The 18,454-nt window shown below is 39.5% G+C and overlaps 1 protein-coding gene across 2 annotated transcripts in view; it reads left to right on the top strand.

The window, feature by feature from the left end:
• Window positions 1-18,245, top strand: part of celf6 (CUGBP Elav-like family member 6) — a 139,573-nt gene extending 121,328 nt beyond the window's left edge. For both annotated transcript variants that reach the window (XM_023399257.2, XM_087172003.1), the window contains exons 12-13: window positions 4,052-4,201; window positions 10,467-18,245. In XM_023399257.2, the coding sequence (XP_023255025.1) occupies window positions 4,052-4,179 (128 nt within the window). In that variant the 3' untranslated portion in view covers window positions 4,180-4,201; window positions 10,467-18,245. The remainder of the gene's footprint in view (window positions 1-4,051; window positions 4,202-10,466) is intronic.
• The last annotated feature ends 209 nt before the right edge of the window (window positions 18,246-18,454 follow it).

Raw genomic sequence — 18,454 nt, 5'->3', positions numbered from 1 at the left:
CGCCCACCCCAATCCTCCAGCCGGGCAACCCAGCAGCATCCCGCCACCCCTCCCCTACTTTTCTCTCGCCTCCCACACAGCAAACCAGTTCATCAAGGGTGGAGGCGGTGCAGGTGGAATCCATGGGCTTAAAGAGATAATAATAGACTGGTGTGGGCCTTGCTGTTGATTCAGTTGGACAGCAACACCCAGGAGACAGGCACAGAGAGAGAGACTCCCAGCATTGGCTTTCTTTCAGTTTCTCTTCAACATGGCATGTCTATGAGGCTTTCTCTTCCTCTCTTCCCTCGTCTGTCTCTCTCTCTCTCTCTCTGTCCCTCTCAGGACAGTCTCTTTCTTCCTCTCCCTGTGTGTGCTCTCCTCTAAACATATGCCTCTCGTTATCACTATCCGTCAGTCAACAAGGGGGAAGGACAAAGGGGCGGTGACCTCATCAGTCTCACCGGCTTATTTTCCACGGCTAGTAATTAAGATCTTGGCTGAAAAACAGCAATTTAACCCATGATTCTTTTGTGGGTTTTTTTTTTTCCAATCATTTCTCCCTCCTTTTTATAGCAGAGGCCCCAGGGCTCTTTTGTAAGACATTAACAAATTAGGCAGAAGATGCTGTGCATTAAGGGGGATAAGTTATTAGGCCTCCAAGAACTTGGAACACTTCATCTTAAAAATGTGTGAGTTAAGCATTGATGGTGTGGTTAATGGGCATTGAAGACACACAGACTTTTACAGATATACTGTGTGTATATCTACACACAGTATACAGGAGTAGAAAATGGATAGATGGACCGACTGATCGGTGCTCATACTGGTGTGAAGGAAACATGCTTAGCTCTCACACTGTTGTATGTATTCAAACTGGGCAACATGGACAAAATAGTTATGACAAGTTAATTATCTGTAACATATAAGCAGCCCAGTAGGTATGACGGTATTTAGTTAACCAAGATTTTAATTTTCCCAGCATCCTTTGAAACCCCCCCCACCATATTCTAATTTAGATAACCCACTTTTTTCCCTCTAATTAAAAACTAAAAAACATGAACTTAAATCCATCATCTAAATACAGCAAACATTCTCTAATAATGTCAAATTTGTTGGTGTAAAAGTTAACTTATCCACTATATTTTAAGAAGCATCATGTTATAATATCTAAGTATTGTTAAATATTTAGTTAAGATTGATCATTTTAAATAAAATACCTTTAGCAGACTGCCAACTATGGCAGGATGACTGCTCTGAGTCTCAACAGAAACATCTATGCGTCTGTGGCCTGATTTCTCTGCAGCACAGGTGAACTACATTTTGGGATTTTGAGAGGAGATAATCAGACATCACTCTGTGAGATGGAGTGTTTACAGAGAAGCTTGAACATTTCAATATGATGAAAAGGTCAGTGGAGGAGCACTCAAAGCATATTCCTATAAAGGACGTGTTTCTGAAGTAGGATTTGGAGCATACTCTTAAGGGATGTATCAATGTCAACTCAGACAGATGTCTGTTTAGTATATTTATTTGCACTGTGATGGAATGGACATGAATATGTGACACGGTGTTGATATTAAACAGTGCAGGTGAGATGAAGAAAGATCTGAGAGATTTAGAAAATATTTCACCCCAAAGCAATTTAAAAAATGAAGATGACAAGTGATACAGGTCACAGAAACCTCTTTTTTTTTAACTATGTGTTCATTTTTAAATTAAAATATTGTGTTATTAGACTGGGTTGTGCTTTATCAAGTCACTGAAATGTATAGAACATCCATTAGGCAAAAATGCACACCCTGTAGACATTCACTGGCTGTGTTTAATTTAACGTGGGTGTCTGTGGGAACAACATTAGTCTTTATCCTCTGCGTTTAGTCACTCAATATTGACTTTTAAAAGTGATCAAAGCTCACCTTGTTAAGTGGAATAAGCTGGATTTAGCTTGAAAATGAATTTCAAAAGGTCTCCTGAGAATAGAAAGAGAGACACACACAAAAAATAGGAAACCCTCTGCTTTTTACATACGGTGAAAAAAAATATACACCAGGGAATGTAATTCGCTGAAAGGGCTTCTGAAAACAGGATATACTTTTTTTTTTTTTTTTTTAAGTTGTTGTGCTTTTTTTTGTTCTTTCCAGCCTTTAAGTCGGGGAAGGTTGCCTCTACGGGTTCAGCAGCACTCATCTATACATTAATACATTTCTAATGATTCACCATCCTCAGATTTACACTTTGAAACTTTAACAGCGATGAAGCACAAGCAAATCTCCCATGAACACTTGGCAATATAAAATAATGATCAAAATAAATAAACTAAAAAGATATTAAAACTGTAAGGTTTGCAGCACAGGAGCTCACCGTGGCTATGTCTGACTTCTAAGAGGAAGCTTTAACAGGTCAGCTGCAGGTTGACTAACTTGTTCAAATGGAGTTGAGTGGTAGTGTAGTAGTATAATATATAGTAAAGTTATAGCAAAGCAAGGGAGATTGCTTTTTCCAGCCTCACCTCTACACTACAGCCACTCTTGCATTAGTACAGAAAAGGGTTTTCATAGTACCAAACTGCATAAGAGCACAATCATGATATAGTAACTCTTTACTTTTTTTCTTTTTTTTTAGTAGGGCAATGTGAGACTTATGTGCTGCAGCCTTCTCAGCTACTCAGCCTGGTCCTCCACTGTCAACCAATAATTTTTGCAACTTTGTGTGTGTTTTTTACTATTAAAAATGCATAACATTACAATGCGTACAGACATTCTGCTGATATGGATGGTGGCGGTGAGGGCCATACCTCAAAACACCAGTAGCGTTTGTAGTATTGAGTTGCACAGCTCCACACAGTCAGTGCGGCATCAAAGATATGAAACATCAGCCAGTTACTTTGTCTGGAGAAAACAGCTGAAGCCGGAAACGTGCTCAAATATCTTATTCTGCTTTTATCTTTATACACATGGATTCAAGCGCTTAAAGTTTGCAGCGCATTCTTTGTCCTCTCCTCTTCCTCTGTACTTTGACCCCCAGCATCCTATCACCTTCTTGGCATGTGGATGTAAATGTGAGGTATGGAGATTCATTAAAGCCAGGGGTAGCGTGAGTGTGTGTGTGTGTCTGTGTGTGTTTGTAGGATTGGGAGGGGGATCACTGCCAACTGACAGGTCCTTCCCTGCTCAGTTTGTTTAAAGGGTTTGTAAAAGCAGCAGCCTTATCTCACCCGCACTGACAAAAGCCTGCCCTCTCCCCCCAAATTAAATTGGACCCATAGCAGTGTGATCAAATCAGCTGGCAGGCGGAAAATTTGGGCCGTCAATCACAGAGGTGTCTGATAAGAGAAGGCAAGGAGTCCCGGTGTGGAAAGCTGTGGGCTCATTCCGCCTCGACACCCAGGTGATAACTCAGAGCAGCAGGCACCTCCGTCCTACACACCTTGCTCCTAGCATCTCGTCACGACCCCCATGCCCTTTACTCTTTACTTAGATACACGCTCAGTCACACACGTACATGAAAATACACTTTCACACACGCGCACACACACATGCACGCACGCAGCCCTGCCACTCTTTCATGGCTCAAACAGTCAGGTAACATTTACAGACACTGCTTTGCTCTAAAAAATCTACACACAACATGACACTCCTTTCTTTTTTTTCTTTTTTTCCCTCTCTAATCTTTGAACACCTTCATGTTTTTTTGTTCTCTGTTCAAGTTAAACTCCCGGTTTCTAATAGCTCTTCTTCGTTTGATTTTTAATATCTATGTTATTAGCCTTTGTGGTATTTTATGTAATCTTTTTAATTCAGAGATTTTCAATTAATCTGCTGAAAAGACAAAACAAAGAGCTATTGTTGTGTCATTGTTGAGAGTTAAAAAGGGTCTTTTTCTCCCCTCTTTTTTCTTTCACCTCGCCTGTCTTTTTCTCCCCATCTCTTTCCTTCTCCTCTTCCTGTTTCTTTCTCATCTCTCCCCCATTCTTCTCCCTTTATGTGTTGTTCCTTTTTTTATTTTCTTCTCCATTTTCCCATTTTTCTCTGCCCCCATCTCGCTCTCCCATTCTGTGTTCTTGTCTCAGGCTTTGTGAGTTTTGATAACCCGTCCAGCGCTCAAGCCGCTATCCAGGCCATGAACGGGTTTCAGATAGGCATGAAGAGGCTGAAGGTGCAGCTAAAGCGGCCAAAGGATGCCAACCGACCTTACTGACTCGTCTGCTGTCCATACCCAGGTATAGTGGCACCCACGCCATAAAACACCATATCTTACATATGTCATTCCATGCCTGTTAAAAATCAAACTGTCCACTTTGCTACTTCATAACTTAGTTACTGGTTTTATTGCTACAGTATGTGAATTGCCTCAAATCTCAATTTAACCTTTATGCACAAATGAGGAATATTCTTTCAATTTCAAACCTGGGTAAGATGTCTTCAGCTTTAATTACCTTTTAGTCTTTTATTAGAGTAATGGCAATTTCACAAAATAAAGTGTGTATTAAATCCTTAATAACTTAATACAATTTGGATTTCTCAGGCATTTCATTCATTTGCGAGGGTATTTTTCTTCCATGAATTTTTTGAAGACAAACAGCAACTTCTTCGAGTTCAGTTTCCAGGGAGTTGATCAGTGTGGTTACGAAAAAGAGGGAAATTCACTGCATCAACTTCCAAGTCATGCCCAAACACCTTCAATGAACAGAACCCATCATCCACCATTTATTCTCTACTCTATAAATATGACAGATTAATAAAATTACAAAATGCACAAATTACCTTGACCTGGTCCACTACAGGAAAAGTGAAAATTCCAGTTCTGTAATCACTGACTCTGTCCCCACAAGTTTTTTTTTTTTTTTTTTTTTTTTTTTAATTATTTATCTATTTTATATATCTGCTGTGAAAGTGTCAGGCCACTTGCTTTCGGATTGCATTGCCCCTCTTGACAAACTCAGCCTCTTGAGATTTGTGTCAGGTTGTCCCTGCTCAACTGAATTGTTTTTATTTCTTCTGGGGTTTGAAAGCTAATTTGTACGTGCATGATACTCCAGTGCAAACTGATGACATCATCAATACCCAGCTGTGCATAATTACCCGTCTACTGAGGATGACGGCGTTGAGAATCGATACAAGTTTTTAAGTTACAAATTTATAAAACCAGATTGCAACAGTTTCTTTCCTATAATAGCTCAGCATTACATTTCTGTCAGCCGCTTAGCAAAATCCAAAGGGCCCCTTTCAGTAGAGCTTTTACTTATGGGAAAATTCATGGAGGAGATGCACAATAATACAGAGTAGATTTATAGTATAACAACTTTTTTACAAGACTACTGATGAGCATGTCGAGTAAATGCAGGATGTTTGAAAGAAAATTCTGTGCTCAAAAAAATAAATAAACAAAAAGGATGCTTAATGGAAAAGCACTTACTCACCCCATAAACTGCAAAACTGCAGTGGCTTGTATAGTGATGGAAAACAGCACCAACTCCAGTAAGCACCATTTGGTTAGTTCAAGTGATGCTTCACCAGTCTGTTCTCAACTAAAACAATCATAGACCACTTTCATGTCCTGTCATTCTTTGTTTGCACCCCCCCCCCCAAAAAAAAAACAAAAACAAAAAAAAAACAGCAAAGAAATATGTTGGTTTTGTTATTTTAACTTTGTTATTCTGATTTGGACTTTTTTTCACATGAGGACATTTATTTGACATTTGTTCTTGTGTTATCCATTAATACACATCCTCATATCTCATTTTAATTACCTATAACCTTTAAGAATTTCCTCATGCAAATAAATGAAATTAGTTAATATAATGTACACTGGAATTTTTTTAAAAATATTATTAAATTATATTTTAACACCTTATGCTGTAAAATTGCCAATATAAAATGATCATTGGAAAATTTGCTGTGTGGCTCTGGGGCAAGCATTCAAAGGATATATAAATGTTAATTAAAAACTATGCCAGTGTTTACACATCCACAGCAACAGAGTTAATTTAACACTGAACAATTTACGATAGAATTTGTCAAAATATAAACCTACTGAAATCAAGCTTATCTTGAGTGGGTAAATGTGGATAAATATCTTCTTTTAACTTTCTAATGAGGCTGGTTTTAATGAAGTATGCACTCACCAAGTAGAGACAACAAGAGATCTTGCAGATGTATGGTTACCTACATGCGCTGAAAGTATATCTGCAGCCAGATCTCTTCTGTATTCAGCTGTTCCTTCTTTAGGCACTTAAAAAGTCAGAGCTTTCATGCAAAATAATAAAAAGATAGTTTACTTAAAGTAGCACCATCCCTCAATAAAGACTAATTTCACCGTGTCAGGCTTGATTCAAAGAATCATCGCCCATCTGTCACAAAGTGCAGCTGCCGGTGCGAAAATAATACAGATGCATGCTCTCTTCACCCAATTGGCTAGACAACTTTTCATTACAATAACATAAGCCTGGATTATATTCCTCCATAAATAACAGCATGGTCCTACCATTTGTTTGTTTTAGACTTGACTCTTTAAAAGCCACAAGATGGCATTAATGGAAGGTAGTATGCCATATAAATGATAGATGCTCCCTTTATCCCTTGCCTGATAGCATTTGAATAGAGCTCTGTCCTGCTAATTGAAGAGAAGCTTTCAAAGCAGACACCCTGAGAAGAGAAGCGGGGGGTTGTGATTTTGATTCAGCACATCAATAAGGGACAAATGGAGAATATCCTGCAACAGCACTGAATGACAGCACAGTCATTGAGATGTACTCAGAATGTCTCCAAGCACAGACATTTCTCACAATAACATTCTGCCACTTTATCAGAAGGTGTGTGTGTGTGCGTGTGCGTGTGTGTGTGTGCATGCGTGTATGTACGTGTGTGTGCGTGTCGTTGCATGTGTGTGCGCGCGTGTGTTTTTTTTCATGTCCTCTTTCGTCTCTGGTCTGATTCAATCCATCTCTGTGTTTTTCCTCTGTTATTACACCATTTCTGTTGTTGAGTTAAGGAAAACCAATAGACCAAAACAAAGAGCAATCCCATGAAAACACTGAAGGAAAAATCTGCTACCGGGGATTCTGAAGCCAGCTCTGTATCACAGCTCTAAGTTCACAGATTCTTAAAAACCATGAGGGATCTTATATAAAGGTGTGTTTTAAAGATTTAACCAATCTACTTTTAAGATTTGTTTTCCTTTTTTCATGTATTGCCTTGTATTGTGGCAGACAGTACACTGAGCTCTTGAGCAACAGACTAGAATAAGTAAAGTTAAGCAGCAACTGTTTAATTTTCTAAATTCAACTATATTCTAACGATGAAAAACTTTGATGAAACTTGAATGACAAATTTTTGTGTGTGTTCCTTAGGTAAAAACTTCAATATGTAGATAACTTCAGAGGCCCCCTTTTTTTTCTCTTTAATACTGACAATTTCACTTTGAAGTTGAATTAAAAACACGATCAGACAGCATTCTCTTCTGCTGGTCTCAGGAGCCCTGCTACTCTGAAATTGCGTTCGGTGTATTAAAGATAAACTTAATGCAAAAAAGCTGAAGCACTCACTGTACGGCCACCCTCATAGCAAACAATGCAAGGCAAATCCAATTACTGTAGACAGGACAAGTTTCTGAAATATGCATTTCTGCCTTAAGGGTTATCTTTGTGAATATAAAAACATCAATTCAACCTTTTAACCTGCAAATGTTGTCAGCCTGAGAATATTCCACCACCACATTGAGGCACAAGAAAAGGCCTTTTTTTGTGCTGTGTTGAAGATTATTTATTCTGTTATTTCTGTTTTACTTGTCAATTTTTTTTTCAGTTTTATGGTAATAACCATAATAACCTCATTTGATTTGTCAGGCAGAATAAAGTGAGAGTGTGGAACAAATATGGAAAGGGTGCTTTGAATTCTGACTTAAGGAAAAGAAAATCCCACTGTTTCTTTCCTTCTTTTGCACCCCCACCAACCTGGCAACCTGACATGGCCCATCACAGTTTGAGGTGGCCTTTCTCCGCTATAGCCACACCCCCCCTACACCTGTCATGGGGCCAAGTTCCCACAGCTGTAAGTTGAACCCATGGTGTCATTTTCTTTTGGATGACGTCATGTGGTGGGACTGTGACTGCGTTGCATGACGTGGCGTTGATTGATATCTCTAAACTCTATCTCTTTATATTCTGCCCTCCTTTTATATATATCTATATATATACTTTATATTGTATATTGGCAGTTTGTGGAGTGCAGTAAACCGATGCCTTTCTTGGCTGGTACTTGTTGTATATAATGTAACTCACGTGCTGACTGGTTGGTTGATTATAACTGGAAGTGGCCTTTAACCCTTTGTGCTATTGTACTGTGTGCCCTTGTGATGTTTTACTTTTTCTTGTGGGGTTCATGTGTATGGATGTACTGCATTTTTCTATTTCTCTATTTCTTCACATTCACATCAACAGTGTTTTTTCAAGCAAACTATGATTTATTTTTTATTATTTTTCCTCTCTTATGAAAGTCTGATTCTTTGCAAAAAGGACCTTTTCCTCCCCCCGATCGACAGCTGTTTAGTTGAGAGATGGCCAAGATGACCCTATGTTTGTGTAGCCAATTAAATCTCCACCGTTCACGCAGAGAGCACAGGCAAATGTTGACACTCCACTTCTCCGTGGATTCCATCTGCACAGGGAGTACTTCTGCAAGATTGTTTTGTTTGCCTAACATGAGAATCACTTCCCATTTATTTATTTATGAGGGTGCAAACCAATTACACTGTGATAGCAGAGCTGCAGGCAGCGCTGTAGACCCACATGGCTAGAATCCGTCCACCACACAGCCATACTGTACACAGAGATGTGTAAGCAGGGTGCAGAAATAGAACAAAATACAAACACCTGGGATGAGTATTTGCTGCTGCCTCTTGTTGTATATTTTAGTAGGATTATGCCTCCAGATAAATTAGCTCTTTTTGTTTTTGCTGCATGTACTTGAGATAATTGTTATTCAGAAATTCTGTAATAAAAATTCTGTGTGTAAAAGCGAAAAGGCAGCGTACAGATTCCCAGTGATAAAGGTCTTCTCTTTGCGAGTGAGTTTGTTTCTATCCCTCCGGGCCAAACCCTGATAAGAGTTAGCCGTTTTCATCGAACTCGTTCTGCCCTGTTCTCTCACAAGCCCTGCAGGTGACTCTCCCCTCCAATAGTCTCTCCAATGAACTCAGGGGGGTGTCTAGCCAGGCAAGCCGGGAGGGATAAGGTCTTTCTGGCCTCAACTATGCCTCTTAACTGCCAGGTGTCTTTTATGGAGCCATCTAAGTAGGTGGTGGTATGGTTGGGGGAGGGCATGATGCTGAGACAAAAAGCTTGTGAAAAAAAAAAATTAAATAAATTCTTTATTATTTGACAAAGTTGGAGGGTGAAGTAGTTTTGATGTTTTCAAAGATGCTGTTTACTTGGAGGGAAAAAAAAGAAAGATCTATTTTAAAGCCACTGTGTGTTTCTTCTGCTTTGTGTTAGATGTATAGCGAGAGTCGCTCGTGGCTTATAAAAGAGAACATCTGTAATCGGGGACTGTTAGTGCTTTATGCTGCTAATGGCTGGGCTCCCTTTAGCACACATAAAAAACAAGTTAAAATCTCTGCTCCTACATCTAAAAAGGCAGATCTATTATGAAATGGTAACAAGCTCATTTACAGGAATGGAAAGGTAGAACAAAGAGCATTTGGGGCGCGTGTTCTCGTGACAAAGTCAGACCCTTTCATGTTCACTTCCAGAGAGTGATTTGCTGTGATTTTGTAGCCTTTCTTCACCCACGTCATAGCTCACAACATATTAGAGATGATAGGCTGTAAACTAGATCTTTCATACCCACAGATCGACAGCACAAACACATTTAGCAACAGTATAGCATATCAAGTCAACACAAAGGCAGGGGAGACGCTAGCTTGGTTTTTCATGGGATCCTAATTAGAGGTTATTTCTTGAAATATGTATCTCTTTTTTTTCATATTGGACCACCATCAGTTTTTCTGTCATTATAATCATTACACAATTTTAACACTCGCACACACACTTGTCCTGTTTTCTTTATGTTTCCTTCTTGTTTTTTTGGTATTTTGTTTGTAATGAATTAACAATAAGATGAATGACGGCAACATCTCAGGCACCATTCAGCTGTATTTTTTTGTTTTTTTTCATGCAGGGAGATGTAGTCAGTTTAAATTAGGCCTTCCTTGGATTAGTGCTGTCACAGTGTAGATGTCTGTTCCATATGGTTAAAACACAAATCTCCCACCCCACCTCTTGCCCACTTATTTCTGGTTTTGATTGACACACTCCTCTTTTTTTTTTTTCTCCTCCCCGTCTGTTTCTCATGCTGTTGGCTGTGCCTGTCAGTCTGTGTGATAACCAGGAACCAGCAACCCTGAGCATGTTTGCCGCAGCCTCACTGAATCGCTCTCCTTATTCTCCCTTCTCTCTTTCTCCCCCTCTCGCTCTCTCTGTGTCACAGGATGAAGGGCCACAACACCTTATTTCCACAAGTGCAGTAAAAGTACAAAGACTTCTTGCTCTGCTACATATCATGAAGGAAGGGTGGTCCCTTGATCCTGCTGGAAAACCCGCTGAAAGATTGGGTGACTGAGAGAAGGATCCCAGAGTTGTTGTTTTTTTTCTTTTCTGTTTTTTAATTTTTATTTAATTTTTTTTCTTTCTTCGCAAATGCCTCTTTTTTCCCTGTTTTGCTTTGGCGTCTGTGGAAGAAGATTTTTTGCAGAGACCAACTTTTTGCTGCTGTTTTTTAGACATGATGGGAAAAAAAACCTTTATAGACTCATTATGCTCAAAGCATGCATACTGACACAGGATATAGATAAACACACATAAACACACACATAACAAACAAATCATACACATTTAAAGATGCTACACCTAAAAAAACAAAACAAATGAAAAATGAAAAAAAAAAATCTACTTTGTACATGTATAAATACGTGCAAATGCCAACTCAAGTACTGAAGCAAACACACGCGTGTGCACGCACACACACATACACACAAACACACACACCAGCCTGCTGCCATTTTGGTTTTTGTGCCTACACAGGTGTTGTGCTCTGTGACAGGGCAAGCTCTGGATCGAAGAGGAAAACGAAAAGAAGAAGAAGAAGAAGAAGAAGAAGAGGAGACAAGAGGAGAATCCAGGATAATTTACATGCATCATTCCTTAGGAAATAGGGACCAAAGGACTAAACGCTTTTTAAAAGAATATAAATATATAAATATATAAATATATATTTAAAAACTCATACCTTGTAGCTGCAAGTATTACAATTTACTCGTAGTAAAAAAAAAATCATTAAATCAATATCCAGTGGCCTACTGTAAGTACGAATAAAAGAAAATGGAAATAATGTATAAAAAAAAGACATGGAATCGTAGTATAGGGGCTGATCTTTTGCTCTGGATGCTGATTTAGCACCAGGTTGTAGAATAGTAAAGTAGACTAGAAAAAAAAAATGTAGATTTGCTAACTTTTGCTGTTGTTTAAAAAAAATACTTGAAGTCGTAATGAAAAGGGGGGAAAAAGAGGGGGGAAAAAAGGAAACATTCATCTGCCCCTGTGAGCAACGCGTCTCTTTCTCCTGGATGTTAAAGGTATCAGCCACTGGATATCTCGCTCATCATAATGTACAAGTCACTGCACTCTCTGACAGCTATGAACAGACTGTTCTGGATGGGAAAAAAAGAATGACAAGAGAGAAAAAAAAAAAAGACTGAACTTACTAATGTCTGTGCTGGACAGGGTGCAGACGTTTAAGGCTTCTCACTGGCCTTTGTGTTCAAGCGACAATCCACTGTAAAGACCAAGCAAAATGGACATGGGGTGTGTCTTCTGTTTTTTCCCTGTTTTTTTTTTTTTCTTGACCTTTTGTATTGCAACATGGGGTGTGAATTATGAAGCCACAAATTGTTAAAAGAAGATGGTTCTATAAAGAGAGATGGACACAAGCATGATCATGAGGGGAGCAAAAGAGGATGAGGAGTGAGGCGACAGCTACTGAAACTGCCAGCAGAATGAACTCAGTGTATAAAGGAATTGGCCCTTATGGCATTGGAAATCCTTCAACAAAAAAAAAAAAAAAAAAAAAAAAAAAAAAAAAAAAAGTATGACCGCTGTAAACAACCAGGACTTATATAAGCAACATGCCAAGGATATGTGTGTCCACTGGAGATGCTACAGAACTCCAGATTGAGAAAAATGGCACCTTGTCTCTTGGCAGATACAAACAAACATTTATCTGAAGACAAACTCAATTTACTGTATTGATGGCAAAGGAGTGCAGGCTTTTAGTGCTCATTTAGCTCTGTCAAATGTAATGTAAATTCCACTGGTAACATGTTCCCTGACCTGCTTTCCTCATATATTATACATAGAGCCTATGGGAAAAAACAAAACGCACACACACACACACACACACACACACACACACACACACACACACACACACACACACACACACACACACACACACACAGCTTAAACAAACTATATCTAAATTAGATCTAACAGTCACTTTTAACCATCATTCAGCTCGCCTGTAGCCTCTCTGACACTGACGCCAGGCAGGACAGAGTAAAGCACTCCAGTACTGTCATGTCTTGATTTAGAGTCCTGTAGCCTTTATTTTGACTGTTTTAGAGCTCTGGATGCAGGCTCTTTTCTAAAAGCAGATCAATATGTTTGGAATGAGTCTAGAGGGAGGAGCAATGCCGTTTCAGTTTACTCCCCAGTTTTCTCTGTCGAAACACCAGCTCACATCCCTACACCAGCCCTTTGAGTACTGACAGTTGGCGGTAAGAGGCCGGGCTGGGCAAGAGGGAGAGACGGAGTGGAGGTGAAGAGAGGAAGTCAACAACCAGACATCACATCGAGATCCTTTAAACTGATGCTTCTAGGATGATGCCCAATTATTTAATCGATAAAATGAGAAGCAGTTGCCAAGCCCCTGGTGACAAACACTATGTATTTGTGCTATATGCTTTAAAAAGAAGTGATTGAACGGGACTGGAGTTTTGTACCTTAAGCTCCAGTCCAACCAGTTCCTGTTCACTACTGAGACTCTTCTCCTTGCTGTTCCTTCCCTCTCCCTCTCTTTATAGGGAGAAAAGCAGACCTGAAGGAGGGAGTGATAAAACGTGCTAGCAGATTCCAGCCTCTTTATTGTATCGCCATTGTCTTGTCATTTAAATAAGGAGAAGGTCTTGGGTTTGAGCCCGTGATATCAGCATGCCATGTGCCCCCTCTCGTTCCCGCTCGTCCTAAGAGCAGCCATGCCTTTCCAAACCTCGGCCCGGTTGTTCAGCGGCTCACGCCTCGGAACACCATTTTCGAACCTGGCTAATGTCTGTGCTCACTACCCTTCAATTATCTCCTGCACCGCATTAGACATGCTATTTCACCTTTCCTTCTAATCAAACTATAATCACCAGCCTCTATACATTAGCAGCAACCAAGTGAAAAATCTCTGGGATAATCACTTGGACCAAATGACGGGAGAGATGGTCCCCTGCATGCACATGGATGACAGAAGGAAGATTAGAGAGAATTATGTTTGTGCCTACTCGCTGGCAAGGCTGCTGACAGCTGACCTGGCACCAATAATACTGCCAAATTTACCCGAAGAAGCGAAGGAGGATGTGGGATAAAACTTTCTTAATATTGAGGGTAGATTGACATTGCCAAAAATTAAAAAGAGAAAGATGGATGGTAAAATGTATAAAAACTATTTTTTGTTTTGTTTTTTACTTTACCTCGAACGTTTCAGCAATAGTTGCTCAGAATTGGGTCAAAACCAACAATTTTACTGGAAATCCTCAATTTTGTAGAAGCAGCTGCTGTGAGGCCTATGTTATTGTGCTTCTTATTTCAGCACATAATTATGTCTCAACAGTCTCTACAGAGGGCGTTTTTTATTCTTTTCTTTTTTTCTTTTTTTTTTTTTACAAAATAACTTGTTCCACATTTCTTTCTTTTTCTTGCTTGTATCCCTGCTGGGACACCTGCAAAGCACAGTATTGTTCAACACTGAAATAATATTTGTGAAGCACAGTAGTTCCTCAGAGTCAGAATAATGCCCGTCAAAATGACAGCTTTTTAAAGACAGCTTCAAATACATGTAAGGTAAAAAAAGAAAATAATAAAAAAACCCAGCCCTCCTTCCTCAGCCCTCAATCGGACGTTAGATGCAGAAGCTTCATGAATTGATGTGAAGCAGGTGAAGTACGCCATGATCTGCAGGCTGTTTGTGCTCATTATTCATATGACGCTGAACTACTCAATGGCAGCAAATCTAATGTTCCATGAGCAATTAAATTTCCCGGGCTTGTCTCGGCCAGCTTTAGAGTACGCTCTGCAAGTGAGGCTCCGTCAGGCTGAACATGAACCTCGAATGCCTCTACTGATCTTCTCTGTCTCACACCAGATGCTGTACTAGTTCCCACTGCTAATGGCGGGTCGAGTCCCCAGTGAGCCAAAGTCCAGCCTAGCCTAGTATCCTGCTGTCTCCTAAGCTAACAGTGCAGTGTTCGTGTAGCATCTCTGAGATGCCAGGGTTAAATTAGGCAACATGAAGTCAGCGTTTCAAAACTTTTAACAAGGGTGCTCTCATTACTTTTAGATCCCAGGTAGGATGTTACTGAAGTGACGTGCATAAAAAAGAAAAAAAGAAATAACTCTGGAACAACCAAAACAAGAGAAAAAAAGTTTGTTGGTTTTAGATTTTCTCATTCCCTCCTTTATTGACATAAGTCTGTGCCTGCCGTGCTCCCAGCTCCGGTCTGGTCTGGTTTATAGTCCAGGCAATGTTTCACCTCTAAGAGCAATGACAAATGTCGACCCAGCAGGCACTCACCAAGCTGTTGCCAAACTGTTATTTGATATTTGCCCTCAAATTTACAAAGCAAAAGCATAACTTGGCATTTTACCCCAAGGAAATTAGAATCAATGTAATTAGTTATGAGAATATGACTGAAAGTATAGTGAGTTCTTTTTCAATAAGCAGTCAGACCACTTGCTCCTCTGCCACTGATGCATGTACCCACTCTGACCTTGTATCATTAAATGAAAAACCGGGTGGTGTATACATAGTATACCCATTTCCATACTTGCCACTACACCACAGCTCACAAGGTCAGTCCTCGGGAGAAGCATGTTTCCTTAAAGAGCCCCAGCCAATGGCAGGGCCGAGCAGAGAACTGCTCGAGCATGTCTACGAATCTCCAACCCCCTGGGTGCATAACACTCACCCTAAAATAGCAGTGATTGTCAAGGAAAGGAAGTGAAATGTAATTGACTGAAAGTGGAGAGATAATTAAAGGAACCTGTTGGACAGGAGGGAAGAAATTAATGCCTCTCATTTAATAGCTGCTTTGGGAGAGAGCTTTTCCGTCATCTCACTTTAGCGCAGAAAGGGTTTTGCTGTGGAAATGGGATTTCGTATGGAAAAAGTTGGAGGTGGAAATAGGCACTGGGTGGCGGGGGGTGCTGTGTGCTAAACTGAAACTCCACAAAATCGCTCCCAATACTCAGGGCATCAGGCGCTATGATGTCATGATTAGTGGAGAGGTTCAGAGCCTTTGCCTTACCCCTGATCCTGAGGGAGGTCGAGCAGAATCACAAATGCGATGTGAGTGGGAGCTGTAAGATCGCATCCCATCCCGGGGAGTGCTGAGCCAGCAGAAGGGCTGAAGAACCACCTAACCCGTGCTTTGGATTTACAGTATCATCATCCAATTCCAACAGTAAAAAAAAAAAAAAAAAAAAAAAAAAGAAAAAGATGCCATCGTCCACCTAACAACGCACAGTGAATTGCTGGAGGTGTGCAATTATGCTTAACAAAATGGCTGAACGTAATGAAGACAAAGACTTTTTTTATTCCTTAATGTAAATAGCCTACAAAATACAAAAACAGAGGAAGGTTGTATAGCAGCTTGTGTTGAGAAGCCCAACTCTGTGGGACAATGATGTCACTATAAAATGTATCCACAGCAGTGCAGGGATCTAGGAGAGTTTTAGTCCTTTTAAGCCCCTTACGTTTGGGCTGTGAACATGCATCCTACAACCCTAAGCGTTGGACCACGGCTTAGAGAGTATTTGACTTTGTGTCAAACCTAAGCCACAGCCCCGAAGTGATCCGTTAATTAAGATTCTGTGTACGCCGACATGTCATGATTTTTCTGACAGAAGAAGGATCGCCTGTGCGGTAATTGGATTAGTCCAATTGAGGCTGATGAACAGATATGACAGTGACAGTGGAGTTCATCCATCTGCATGCTTACCGCTTGACAGTGCGGCAAAAAAAAAAAAAAAAAAAAAAAAAAAAAAAAAAGAAAAAAGAAAAAGCATCAGCCACCACCACCACACTTTTTCACATTCTTTGGAGGTGAATGTTTGGGCTTTAAGACATTTAAAGAAGCTAGTTTTACAAAATTTAACTCCAGGTAACAAGTTTGTTCAACATGTACATAAAACCATTTTGGAATCAAACATTTAATACACATGGTTGAAATTACACATACATGGTTAGGCCGAGATTGGAAGAAGGGGACAAACAAGACAGCAGTTATTGTAGAACCCAGCAGAACCCCCTGCCTGCTTGACCCAATCTGCCACTGCTCTCCTGACCACACAGCTGCGTTACTTCTGTACATACAATATAGCTTATTTTTCAATTCTGTTAAACCTTCTTTATAGGCCGTACAATAGATCATGTTCAAACGTTTAAAAAAAAAAAAATTAAAAGAATAGTTAATATATTTCAGTGAAACTAAGAGAAGGAACCTATGAAATAATTTATCAAAAACAGAAGATAAAATGATTTTATTTCTTGTATAGTGAAGCACTGATGTTCAAAAATGGGATTTTATACTCATGTTGGTAAATGGTTCTTTAGTTTCTCTCTTTTGTTTTGTTATTATCTGCTGAAGCTGGGATAGACCCATTGTCATGAGGTTTATTCGGATATGCTTTGATCATTTTTCCTTTACTTTTTTTTTTTTTTTGGGCTGCACAAACCCTGTATGAAATCCCTCGTGGATGGGCAAGTTCAAAGAGATATTGCCACTGAATGCTCTTAAATCAATCCAAGAATTAACAAACTGCACTGTAAAAGGTTGATTGATGGTACTGGTCGTGTGGATTCAGAAAAAATGAGTCCATTGCACAACTGAGTTCAAATGAATCAGCATTGCATGTTAATAAAGAATCTTATTTGAGGCCTTTTGTTGTTTTGAGAAAAAGACAAAAGACAAAAAATATCAAACTTTGCAGCCAGACTGGTTTTGAGACCTATGCTGTCATATCTCATTGTCTTAAAGCCATGGATGGATTCCTGTAATGTTCCTCTCTTTATATAATTGTGTTTTTCTTTCTTTCTTTCTTTCTTTCTTTCTTTATGTTTGCTCGTTTATTTTTTTTTGTTTGAAGGGTTGGTGGTAATCATTGACATATCTCTGATTTTCATCTTCTTTGTTCTTACTTATGGGAAGTTTCTTCCACAGTTTGTTATCTAATGTGACTTAATCCACTGAGGACTTTGTACCAACAGTAGACAGTCAGGTTGATTTGTTAATCTGAGGAGGGAATTCTGCCTTAAACCCAGCCTGTTCTCTCTGACAGTACTACCTGTGAACAGTGGTCGGACACACTGTATTCTGGGAATGCCAAATGCTCTATCTTCAAAGGTCAAAAATCTGTTATGAAGACAAACACTTCGCCAGAGTCAGTTTTGCCTCAAGCCCATTCTGACACAAACGAGGACGTGGTCATCCACCTCCTTTTCCATTGGTTACAAGGACCAAAATGTAAACAAACTCAGCTAACTGAGCGGTTTGCTCCAATCAAGCATTCAATGAGAGCCTTTAAAAAATTCACATTTAGTCATAGGTAATTTTGCACCATTGATCTTTGTATCATGAATCATTACATTCCCAGCTTCACTATCTAATTTCATCCTCTTCATTTGTTTTCATGCAAAATTTGTTTATCATAATATTTTTTAGGTATTTATATTCACAATGAATGAAAGAACCATTACTCTTATTATTTGACTTGAACAAACTGAGTTATTGTTTTCTTTTTGTTTTGAAACAGAGATGTAATTTGAATTAGCGTTGGCTCGGGTCCGTTTCCCTGATTCGGGGTGATATCTCCCATAGTGCTCCTGAACTCTGTAGTTCTCTAGTTCATTATATTCTGCTTAGACTAAAATAAAGCACAGTCCTGTAGAAGATTGAGCCTGCTTTGTCGTTTTTATCCATTCACACAGCCTGATTAAATAAATCCTAAAGGTTTGGATCTACCTTGGCGTGCATGTATGACCCTGTTTGCAAAGATGTGAAATGTTCAGTGTCCTCTTGTCACTTGAGTTGTGGAGAGAATGCATTTAGGACATGTCATTGTATTAATTGAGCTAACAGCGCTAACCATATCCGAATACCA

Source organism: Seriola lalandi, unplaced genomic scaffold, assembly GCF_002814215.2.
Source record: "Seriola lalandi dorsalis isolate HSWRI2012SDOR001 ecotype SW California unplaced genomic scaffold, Sedor1 jcf7180002051108, whole genome shotgun sequence".
Taxonomy (NCBI): Eukaryota; Metazoa; Chordata; class Actinopteri; order Carangiformes; family Carangidae; genus Seriola; species Seriola lalandi.
The sequence above is the reverse complement of the archived record's forward strand: the minus strand, read 5'-3'. Positions and strand labels throughout refer to the sequence as shown.